Below are 12,918 nucleotides of genomic sequence, written 5' to 3'. Positions count from 1 at the left end.
CATTCTTTACTCCATCGCCAATCAGCTTTATGTAAAAGACCTTCATAAAGGCCATAAACAAACACCTCATCCGAGCGCTTAAGGCCAATATGATGTGCACTGTGGGTGCATGCTGCATTTTTCGATATAAATAATGTTTAAATACATAAAGGACAGGATAAAACTGAAGGATAAAACAAATGAGAACAGCACAGAGCAATCAGCGGTGAAAAATAAAAAAACAGACCTCCAGACAGATCACGATGAGATGTTATCAACAAGGCATTTAAACTGCAGGCTATTCAGTTCAGTAATGTGCGTATCTCATGAGTATTAGATTTAGTATTGGATCCAGTCCCTAAATAATGTGTAAAAATGATTATCTGAAATAATTCCAGCTAATTATTTTATATTACACGCAGTTTCCAAGCTAATATTAAGCCTAGTTCTGGATTAAATTACTCTCATTATGGAGATCCTCCCTTGACTAATCCAACACAGTCTGGGATGTATTACAGTACTGTAAAAAAAAACATCTATGGGCCTAATTAAAGCATTTTAAAACATTAAAATTGACCATAAAAGAGTTGGTATCAATAAAACACTGTGTAGCAAAAGTAAATACAATTTCCTTTTTTTTCTTTTATTTTTTTACATAAAATATTTGATTTTTGGAGCTATACTCTTAAAAACAAAGATGCTTCAAATGCCAATTAATTTTTAAACATTTGATAGCAATTTTTTTTTCTAATTTTTTTCCTATTTTCTCCCCAATTCATAAGGCCAAACACCCAACCAACTCATTAGGACTCCCCCTATCACTAGTGATGCCCCAACACCAGGAGGGTGAAAACTAGTACACACCTCCTCCAACAGATGTGAAGTCAGACTCAGCCTGATGCAGCATTGCTGAGCAGCATCGCAGCACTCTCGGAGGAAAGCGCAGTGACTTGGTTCTGATACATCAGCTCACAGACGCCTTGTGCTGATCCACATCACCCTTTGGAGTGATGTGGGGAGAGAGCGCCATCTACCCACTCAAATAGAGCAAAGCCAATTGTGCCCTTTCAGGGCTCCGGTAGCTGATGGCAAGCTGTATGAACAGGATTCGAACTGGCGATCTCCCGATCATAGTGGCAGCACTTAGCCGTAATGTCCTCTTTCAAAATCCTCACAATTTCTCTCACAAAATGTTGATCAATGGGATTTGGTAGCAAAATAAGAAACTGGTTCAGACCCCCAGGCAAGCTCACCAAACTACAGCAGTAAACATCTGACAAGACTCCTGATGTATAACTTAAGTGTTAGCAAAATACTATACAAATAAATGTAATATTTGGTAGCCAGCTGAATGGTAAACCTGGTATTGTATGGTAACTGTAAATGAAGGGTTTCCTTAGGAAAATGTTGGAAGGTGGTAAAAAGAAACATTCAAAATCACTATATTTTGTTTTTGGGTTATTTATTATATTTATTATTCTAATGTCTGTGCTGCACTCCTATATGGGATGTTCTGTGTGTAGTTTATGTGGGAGATACTCAACTTGCTCAGAATGAGACCTGGACAATCTGGAGGTCAAGTCAACACCTAAAAATCTGTGTACAGCCCCTCAAACCTTTCCTGAACAATGGTTCCATTATCCTACCGAGAGAGGACCACTCCTATTAACTTGTTCAGCAACATTGATAAGGTAACATCAAAGTAACATTAACATGTGAAAGTCTGAACTCAAGGTTTCCCAGCAAGATGTAATTCAATGCCAGCATTAACATTTTCAGCAATTTGTGCTAAAAACTGCTAAGATTGAATTAGACAGGCTAGCCATTGCTCTCCACAGGCATTGTTGAGCCATTAGTGCATATGACCCTGCCTCTAGTTCACCAGCTGCCCCTTATTGGAGAATACCCTACCAGGAACACCCTACTAGACCTTTTCTTCACATTTTCTCTCAATTTTTAACCTGGCCAATTGTTCCACCCATTTAGCTCCTACTTAGCTATTACTCAGCTGTATATGCCCCATCACTAGTGATACCACAACACAAGGAGGGTGAAGACTAGCACATGCCTCCTCCGATACATGTAAAGTCAGCCATCACCTCCTTTCGAACATTGCTGAGTAGCATCACAGTGCACTCGGAGGAAAGCGCAGCCACTCGGTTCCGATACATCAGCTCACAGATGCTTGCGCTAATCAAAATCCCCCCCTAGGAGTGATGAGGGGAAAGAGTGCTATCTACCCACCCAGAAGAGAGCAAGACTAGTCTTGCACTCTCAGGGCTCTGGCAGCTGATTTGCCTGATGTTTTGTAGATGTTCCTACCCAGTTGTCTCGCCATCACAGTATGCATCTTCATCACAACATGTACTGTAGATACCACCCTTTGATAGGTGGCATTGTAACCAGGTACCTACAGTAGGTATCATGCCCACATATCTCCGGTATGGGTAGCCCAATTGGAAACCAGACATTTTCATGTCCATGGGTTCCATGTTGCCCCTATTAACGGATGCCTACCAGGGTCAGTGATGGGACCAAGAGGTATTAACTTGGGCCCAATATCTGACCTAGATGGGACCCCTAAAAGATTAGGTGACCTGTAATGATAGGGGCTTATGTGGGAAACCCAACTGGGTCCCAGTAAAAAAAACAAAAAACTAATGTACAAACCCACTCAGAGCCCATGCCCACCTGAAACCCATTTCCACATAATGTCTCTATACCAGTTACTGCATATCCTCCTTTTAGAAGTGAATGTGCATAACTGGCCCAGTGCTTACATACAGTAAATACCACATGTTAAAGTGCTGAACTTGACTTATATTTCCTTTTATTTCATATGGATTTTGGCTACAAAAACAGATCTTAGGTCAACAGTCCATCTTTTTAATGCTATCACATACAGACTTACTCAGAAGGTGTCAAAACAGAGCTACAGTAACGCGTAAACAGATAAACATTCTGTTTACATTATTATTAGTGAAGACACTGCTGGTGCTTGCAGATTTCTGAGGATGAGACAGGACTGTCAGGGTATAGTCAGCCTCTTTAGGACTTTCAGTTCAGTCTAACCATCAGTTTCCTCACTGAGGGAAACTTCAGCAGCACACCAAATAAATGGTTATAAGGCTCAGTTTATTTGTACAGAGCCTGCCTGGCTTAAAAAAAAGTCTCCACCTGGATTAAACTATAAGCAAATGATGTGTGGTTGATGCTGCAGTTGGTCTGCATGTTTAGGTTCAGCAACAGTATGTGCTGAAAGAATGAGGTCAGCTGACTACCTGAATATACTGAATATAGACCAGGTTATTGCATCAATGGATTTTTTTCTTCCCTGATGACACGGGCATATTCCAAAATAACAATGCCAGGATTCATGGGGCTGGAATTGTGACAGAGTTCAGGGTTCAGGGAGCATGAGATCATCATTTTCACACATGGATTGAGAGAGAGTTCACCACAGAGTCCAGATCTTAACCTCACTGAGAATCTTTGGGATGTGCTGGAGAAGAGAGGCTTTAGAGGTCAGACTCTACCATCATCAATGCTTCCCAAAGATCTTGGTGAAAAATTAATGCAACACTGGATGGAAATAAATCTTGTGACAATGCAGAAGCTTATTAAAAAACAATGCCCCAGTGAATGCACTGTGGCAAGTTTTTTTTTTTTGGCCAGGCAGTGTAGATTAAATATGTTCAGGCTGCTAGCCTAAATCTGATTTTTGGCATATCTAACAACAAATGTCATTACAGTGTGTTTGACCACATAAATGCCTTCTGTATTGAAGAGACAACAGATTTCTTTACAGTGATTTGTATTGATGATTTGAAGGACTACAGACCTTTGATAGCCAATCATCCTTCAACAAGGATGACCGTATGTATATTGTATTGCACATTTGAAGTTCTGATGAAATAAGTTAACATTTTAAATGAAAGGTCCTTAATGTACTTTGTGTAATGTGTGTACAATCCAAGTTATTTTGGCATTCACACTCAAATATGTAATTTAACACTACCAGAGATATTTATTTAATACCTACACCAGTGTAGAATAAATTCTACAGGCAGTGTGGAGTAGTGTTGATTTTTTATTATAAAGAGAGTTACATTTACACTAATTTAGTGTTAAAAAAGGTGTAAAAACAAATGTTGTTTTAACACTGACAAGTGTGGACATATACACACCTGTCCAGTGTTAAATTTAACACTTGCGATTTTGCTGTGTAGATTGTATCCAGATTGATTTTTTTTTTTATTTAAGTCTGGACAGCCAGAGATCTTTTTGGTTTGAGATGCAATTACAAATACAATCAGATTTATACACATGCTTCCCAGTTGGGATGATCTGGACATTCTAGCCAGATTTCAATGTGGTTTTTTTTAGTTTTTGGATTTCTCACATTGCAAAAAAATTTTGCAAACAATTTCATCAAATCCAGAGAACTTAAAATGTAAAAGAGTCCAAGAAGAGCAGCTAAGCTTAGTTACTTTGGTACCACAGCAACTCATGCAGACAGAATAGTGATGTCCGGACACAAAAATCCAGTTTACCAGCAATCTAATCATGGCCTATTGGTTGTCAAGATCTGTCAATGAACTACCACACAAGTTCATGAAACTGCAGTATATCTTCAAGTGCCTGTGAATAAAGTTACATCAAAACTCATCATTTTTAGAGCTCAATTTGCAAAATACTCCCTTGTTTGACTCAGTGGGCGTCACATTGTCCAACACAAGCAAATCTTTACAATCTTTACAAATGGCGCAGTGCGGCTTTTAATCCACTGAAACACAGAAGCCTAATATTGCATATCGTCGCTGTCCAATGAAAAACACTTATCTCCAAAACAGCAACTTTACAGGAGAGAGAAAAAACCTGGTAAACTCTTAATAAAAGTCAATGTAAAAAGAGTTTATTTCAAGTCATTTTGATAAGTTTCTGTTGGTCCGTTCATCAAGAAATTTTGGCACAGTGTAAGGGACAGTTTGTATGTTCAAATACTGTAGTAAACTAAAAATCGACAAAAATGGAGATAAGTGTTTTTCATAGGACAGCGACGATATCCTCAAGCTACTGACGCTTCAGAAAAGCTCCAGAATCATCTGAAGGAACTGTGGCAGTATTTTTCTTTCCCCAACAAATATAGATTAAAACCAAGCCACAATAACTCCCCTGCAGTGGGAGACATTACAGTAGCCTCTTATACAGTACATAATGTTTAAGTGGAACCATTATCATTTAAAAGTCTCTGCAGCTACATGGTTGAAACAGTCTTGGAGAGAGAGAGCGTTAAGGTCAGTTAACAGATTCTTTACAGAAGCGTTGGTTTTGGTCAAAAAAACATCTGGACTGGCTTAAAAATTAATTTCCAACAACCAAGGTTGAAGCCTTATGCCAGATGCTACAGATTTTCCATATTACCAACCATAATTAGCCAAAACAGAGCCATAATCACCACACAAACTCAATAAATGTTTATAGATTAGTAGTACACAGCACTGGATACATCATTATGTTTAAGTGGATCCATCATTCTGCAATGGATTGGAGGCTTTTCCAGTGTGTCTACTGCCTTCCATCCAATGCCGGCTGGGATTGGCTCCAAGCAAACCACCCAAACCACCCCCATTTCTACCACCCGCAACAATGAAGGATAAATCGGGTATTGGCAATGGATGGATGGATCTATCATTGTCAGAAAGTGTTGAAACCAGCCAGTTTAAACAAGACAAGAAAACCATATTCACCATTACTTTTTAGGAAACTCTCTTGGATTGTGGCCTCCACCTTTAACCCAAACTATCCATATATTGAACACACAGAGAGCAGTGAAGTGTACGGGTCTTTTACCAAGGGCCCAACAGTGGCAGCTTGTCAAGCTTTCCTAACCCAATAATAATAACCCAATGCTCTCGCCACTATTGGGTTCCCCAAAGATTATCTATGCACAGCAAAATTATCAGTGTCAAATTAACTCTGTAAGAGTGTTAATTTAAGAGTGTTAATTTAAAAACAGGGTAAAACAACAATTGCAGATTTTTTGATTTGTGTTGATTTTTGATTTGAATTTATTTTTGTGTATTTTCTCCAAAAAAAAACAAAAAACTATGTGCCAGAGTATCTATAAAACATTATAAAATGTGAGCTATAACACAGAATAAATTACCTTCTTATACTATGAAAGCTTTATTTAGAACAAGAGATACCATCAAAAACTGCCAAAAAAGCAGTGGTTCGCCCTTAACATAATAATTCCTAAATGGGAGACCCTTATCCTCCATCCAACCCAAAACCAAGAGGGTGAATAACGCTCCATCAGGGGGAGCACCACAACTAAGCTAAACCACACACACACACACACACACACACACACACACACAACAAAATCAAGAGGCAAAGCCTGTTACAGTTGAATTTTAACTCTAAATAATAACACTAACTCTGTAGATTGTTTATCACTGAGGGTTGTTAGAAAAACTCCCAGAGAGTTAAAACATCTTTACACTGTGATTTTAACACTGTGGATTTTACTGTGTGGTTTCCAAAACTATTATTCTATAGCATCACTCAAGGAACCATTTGAAGGCTCTTTATGTGACAGAATTCCAAACTAATATAGAAGTGACCAGAGCTTCCAAAACCAAAATAGGACCAATAAAGAACAAATACGCAGTTTTAACTGCCCATAAACGCAACTTTCTCTCTTAGGTAAGCAGTAAACAGCATGGTAAACATACAAACATTCTGATTGCCTCCCAACTGCATACTACACACTAATACTATAAGATAAAGACTGTATACTAATGTTAATTGTGCAGGTTTGACCGTTCAGGACACAAAATATTAATGTATTAAGCTGTTTTGCATTAACAGGAGGTGATAAAGTGCTGCTATTCCAACTTACGTCACGTTCCAACATAAGTTCTCTGGCCACCATTGCTGCTGAATTGCTATCCATCATTTTTTTCTAATATATATTTTCAGACATAAGTAGCTCATCCCTTTATTATTCACATTGCATTGTGGGATAATAGTGTGTCATTACCACACTTAAAAACCTTTAAAAAACTAGAACTATTATACTTATTTTATTAACTAGTTATTATTAGTAATTAGCAGGCTACTGGAATGCACCCTATGTTTTAGTGTATCCATCAATCCATCACTGACATTTAAACCCTGTTTTCTCTAATAAAATACCACTTTTGGCTCAATAAAGAACCGTGTTTACAAAAGTTAAGAAAGTTTATTTTCTAACAAAATATAACTCTTTAAAGGGGCACTAACCCCCCCCCCCCCTGCGTTTTGTTGACTTCACCCTCAGTTCAATAAAAAAAAAGGCTAAAGCATTGGAGGAGTGGTTTGGGAGGGGCACTGGGTGATGTATGGGTTTAGAGCCAGGGCAGGAGGGAGAGCTGATTGGCTGAGCTGCAAATGGTTGGATGTCAGAAGGGGGGCGGTAATATTGATTGACTGATCTGAATATTGTGATATATCTGCATACCAAAGTATACAGACACATCATCTTCGCCCATAGCACAGTTAAACTTGAGAGGGCGCTACAGAGGCGGAGAATACCACAAAAAAAGCAATTTTTATAGGTTGGGAAATGTTTATAAAATGTTTATCTTAACTGGTATGTTTCATTACTTCAAAGAAACACATTGCAGCTATTAAATTTACACTTTTTATTGGTTTCCTATATTTCCATTATATGTTTTATCTGGAAATTATTCTAATTGAGCCTTAAGAGTTCAAAATAAGAAATGTGAAGCTCTGAGTCCATACTTATTGAGAGCAACTAAGATTAATAGCTCTATTAACCAACTGAGTTAGGTTCAGCTAACTTTCTTTCAGCTACATATCAATTATATTAACCTTTGCATTTTTTCTTACTTTTAAACCTAACACTCACATTCTTCCACTCTAGCCTTATCTCTAATCCATATAAAGACAAGATCAATATCCTATTTGATTCCCCTGGTCATTAAAGCCATGGTGCCCCATCTTCATGAAGTTCACAAACACTTAACTTCCCTCCTCCTACATAGTTATTTCAGAGTATAAACTAGGAATTCACAACATTATATGTAATTGTTAGAATTCAAATTATGCTCACAATTTGTTTGAGTAACCTTTGGCAGTCCTGGATATTGGATGCCCGAACAGTCAATCCTAGATCCCTTTTATTGTAGCTCCAGAAAACCCTAAACCTGAGCCTAATCCTAACCCTGTACTTTAATAAAAATGAAGTTGTTTAAAATGTGTTTTTTTTTATATAACAAAACATGTTTTAAATATCTTAAAGATCTTAAACATCTTACACTTCATATGAAGGTTCTGTTCTAATTTTAAGCTTCTTAAATCTCACACATCTCTATTACGAACTTGATAGAATTAATGGAATATAAAGTGCTTCTTCTATGGCATCGCTTAAATAACCCTTCTTAACCCAAATCTCAGGTTTCACCAAATAATGTAGATTATCTGTAGAGATTTGTCCAAATAGAGTAGAATCTAAAGCTGCAGCACATTTTTTTCATCAGCTTAGATTATATTCTTACATTTTTGGCATACCACAACATTTCAAGGTGCTAAATAAGCAAAGTATTGTCTTCTACACGTGGGCGTTACATAGGCTTTACATGGGAAAATGTGTTTACAAATGGTGCAGTGCGGCTTTTAATCCAATGAATCGTAGTAGTAAACCTCATTTTTTTTATTTACATTCACTTTTGAGAGATTCACACCTATTTTCCTTATACTAAAGCAAGCATCATTCAAATACTCAACCAAATATTCTCCCTATGAACCAGATCTTTTACAGTATGTCCAAAATGACAATTTTGCTCTCTTTTCTCATGATTGATCAAACAGGCAAAAATAGACCTCCTACACAGTTTAAAGTAACCCCACCCCCCTCAAGACCACATGACCCAACTCGGGAAGAGCTTGCCAATTGGCTGCTAAACTGGATTAGGTGTTCTGTGACATGGAAATACTCCCAGGTTCCCAATGTTAGAGCTGGGAACCTACAGTAGACCTGTTTTTATTGTTCCAGATTCGTTGAGGATTGTACACAAGCACTGTCCATGGTGCTGACGATCGATGCATATAAAATATGCAAGATATGAACAAGATATAACCAAGCTAATAACCACAACCCTCTTGTAGGCAACACGTACGTATAGCCTCATCATTTGCACACCTCACCTTCACACCTGTTCCCACTCCAGATCCCACACAGTGCGAAACAACGGAGCGTTAGAAAAAGCGTACAGAAACGTAGCGTAAAAAAAAAAAAAAATACGTGAACATGAAAGGATATGGCCACTCTATGATCCTCCTCGCGTACTTTCTGATGATGTTGTTCTCGGCGAAAATGAAGAGCGACCTGTTGACGGTGAGGCAGTTGTGTCTGGCCGGGATTGGGTTGTAAAGGGCCATGGTCCGAGCGCGCTGAGCTTTGGCTTGCTTGGACTCCCCGGCGGTCGCCTCGGCGCCGTCGCCCTCCGCGCCCATCTCTCGAGGCGCGTCGCCTTCAGGCTGGGCCATGTCTGGAGACACGGGAACAACGCACGCGCGGGAATGCAGAACACTGGAGCACGAGCAGCGACCACAACAGAAAATAAACGTCCCACTTTCACTCCATTCCAAGGGGAACTTCTCGGGGATGGTTGGGGTAGACGATGCTCCGTGTTTTTGGCGCTTACATTCCACCAACTTTTGGCTTTTAGGAAAGTTCACCTACTCGTGGATGAAGCTGGTGGATCGATTCCTGGAATATGTAGCGCGTGGAACAGCGTGGACGTGGAGCATGCATCTCCAAACGGATCGTCTTCTTGGACACTTGAAAACTTGAAAAAAAATGTTTTACTCACTTCGTCCAAACACCAAAAGCACAAAAAATACCAAAAATACCAAAAGTAGCAAAAGTAACAACGGTCTCAAAAGTAGAAGTACCAGACGCCAGAGCTTCTCCAACGTGTTCCCTCAGCTTTTCTTCCTCCACTTTCTCCGAACTCCCTCCACTAATCCCGCCGAACCTCATACCAGCGCATCACTTGGACCGTAGGTTCCGTTCCCTCCATCCCATCAGAGCGCGCGCATCCCGCGTGCGCTAAAGTCGAGCTCTGAAGCGGTTCGGTTCTTCTAGCTGAGGAAACGCAAGAGCGAATGCAAGAAGAGCAGCAAAGCAGGAGCGCGCGCGTGCGAGAAGGAAGGAGGCAGTGCTGGAGGAGAAATCATCATCATCACCATCATCATCATCATCATCACTAGCAGCAGCTCAGAGATCCTTCAACACTCCTCCTCTTCCCCTCCTCCACCTCCTCCTCCTGCTATACCCCCTCCATCACCACCATCACCATCACATCACCACTCCACCACTCCACCACCATCCATCCATCCACTACCTTCTCCCACGGATTTCAGCTCAGCAATTCATTTATTTCCCCCAGGCACATCGGGACACAGGAAAACCAGTTACCATGGCAATCTGGGTACTCTCAGCTCCAGTATCTCAGTACTGGATCCAGAGCAACAAGAGTAAACACCTCGCTTCATCACATCCATCAACCAAATCTGACAAAACCCAATTTAAATCCAAATTTTACGGTACAATTTTCACACACAAGTGAAAATAGTAAATTTGTAGTGTTTCCCTGTATTTTTCTTCTGTAAGGTAACAATAAAATAACAAGAATATACTTCTAAAATGTGTCCTGTAATAAAAAAAAAATATTTACATATATATTTGGTATAGGTGGAATACATGTATTGACAATTTTACAGAAACTGTAAAATAAAAACTTAGATCTTACTAAAATAAGCACGTAACTCTCTTTTTTTGTTTTTAAAAATTAGCAATGGAAAGATTATCATTCAGTCGAGCAGTAGAACCAAGCAGAAAAAAAAATCTTTAATTAAAATGTTAAAAAATATTGAGTGAAAAGACAGAAAACAGTTTACATTTTACTATCTAGTTAGCTTTATGTATTTTTTGGACTATTTTGCTGACTAAAATGCGAACTAATTCAACTCAATAATAAGAATAAACAACTATGCAATATTTATAGCCTATAGCCTTGTTTATAATAACTTGTTTATAACTTTATATTAGAGTATAAATATCATCACTTACCGATTGGGGCCTAGTCCTGAATCATGGAAATTAGTCCAGTGAAGTTTCCTAGTCTTGGAATGTCACATTTTATTTTGACTTAGTTTGAGGTATAATAAATAAGCTTAAGTCATAATCTTGATATAAACCATTATCCTAAAACAGCTGAATTAAATGATTGATTTTACCACATATTTTAGGCAAATTCAGATAATCTCTATAGTGCTAATTTTCAAATTGTTAAAATTGTTTCCTGAAAAACTTCGAAAAAAATGAGGGGATTATTTAAAAAAGGAGTCAAACATTTATCAGTGCTAAACTGTAATTTTAACGTGAAATAATCACAAAAGAACAGTATTTTTTAAGACTTTTTTCCCAGTGTCCTTTACTATACAGCGGATACCGCATCCATTGATATTTACAGGCTGTTACTGTAATTTGGAAACTCTCACGTGGGGGCGCTGTTTTTACAGCAATGTTTTGTATTTGATTGAAACAGTATTTACTGTTATTAAAAAATATATTGAAATTATTGAAATTGAAATAAAAAAAATTGTTACAGTTTACAGGTACATTACAGGTACATACAGTATAAATGCAGTAAATTCTGAACACAGATTATTGTAAATAATAACAGAACAATATTTACATAAAGTAAACTTTCTAATTTGGCTTGGATTTAACCAGATGCTCGGAATCTCACATCCATTCAAAACCCATCCACGACTTCCTCTTCTACTTCTTCCTGGTCTTTATCTCTGTCCTCTTCTTTATCTCCTTGTTCTTCTCCACCTTCTTCTTCTTCATTATGCAGGCAGGCTGATGTATGATGCATTCATCCTGGGCTTGTTGTTATATCATCTCTGTGGGTGCAACCTGTTGGCCGTGTTCCTATCTCCTTTCTTCTGCCTCTGCCCAAAAGGCAACTGCACGCAGATCAGCCTTTGATGGGAGGATGTTAACGAATCAACGCGCCTCAAATCATCAAAGGGTTGAGGGGGCTTCGCTTTTTTTTGTCTTTATGAAGCTCCAATTCATTAAAGGGGGCTATTTCAAGAAAAACCTCATTTATTCACTATATATCCAAATGAATGCATTCAGCTACTTTAAGTAGCTCCCACTACTGACACAGATGTGCAAATGAACCCACAGCTCGTCTAGTCCTCGTTAAAAATACTTTTAGAGGGTCTGAGTGTTAAAGAGGTCTAAAGCGCTGCTACTATGATCAGGAGATCGCCAGTTCGAATCCTGTTCGTGTAGCTTGCCATCAGCTACCGGAGCCCTGAGAGAGCACAATTGGACTATCTCTTTGAGTGGGTAGATGGCGCTCTCTCCCCACATCACTCCAAAGGGTGATGTTGATCAGCACAAGGCGTGAGTCGATGTGCTTTGGTCGTTTATGATTAGGATGGTTAGGTGGTTGAATCATAAAAAAATATATAATTTATACTTAATAGAGTTTTGAGTTTTTTATACCCTTGAGCAAAAAAAAATATTCTGTCCTCTAAAATGTGCTATGAAGTTAGTACTTAAGTACAGTAGCGAAGTAAAAATAATTCTCCAGTAGACACAGCTACAGTATTTTAGTACTTTAGTACAGTAGTGAAGTAAAAATATTACTCCAGTAGATACAGATACAGTATTTTAGTACTTAAGTACAGTAGCGAAGTAAAAATAATTCTCCAGTAGACACAGCTACAGTATTTTAGTACTTAAGTACAGTAGTGAAGTAAAAATAATACTCCAGTAGACACAGCTACAGTATTTTAGTACTTAAGTACAGTAGTGAAGTAAAAATAATACTCCAGTTGATA

The 12,918-nt window shown here is 38.5% G+C and overlaps 1 protein-coding gene across 1 annotated transcript in view; it reads right to left on the bottom strand.

Moving 5' to 3' along the window:
* cacna1eb (calcium channel, voltage-dependent, R type, alpha 1E subunit b) overlaps positions 1 to 10,462 on the bottom strand; it is a 119,613-nt gene extending 109,151 nt beyond the window's left edge. Inside the window, exon 1 of the mRNA XM_049482712.1 lies at positions 9,311 to 10,462. Coding sequence (XP_049338669.1) covers positions 9,311 to 9,537 — 227 coding nt within the window. The 5' untranslated portion in view covers positions 9,538 to 10,462. The remainder of the gene's footprint in view (positions 1 to 9,310) is intronic.
* Between the last annotated feature and the right edge of the window lie 2,456 nt (positions 10,463 to 12,918).

Source organism: Astyanax mexicanus, chromosome 8 (assembly GCF_023375975.1).
Source record: "Astyanax mexicanus isolate ESR-SI-001 chromosome 8, AstMex3_surface, whole genome shotgun sequence".
Lineage (NCBI taxonomy): Eukaryota > Metazoa > Chordata > Actinopteri > Characiformes > Acestrorhamphidae > Astyanax > Astyanax mexicanus.
Note: the sequence above shows the minus strand (reverse complement) of the source record. Positions and strands in the feature narration are given on the sequence as shown.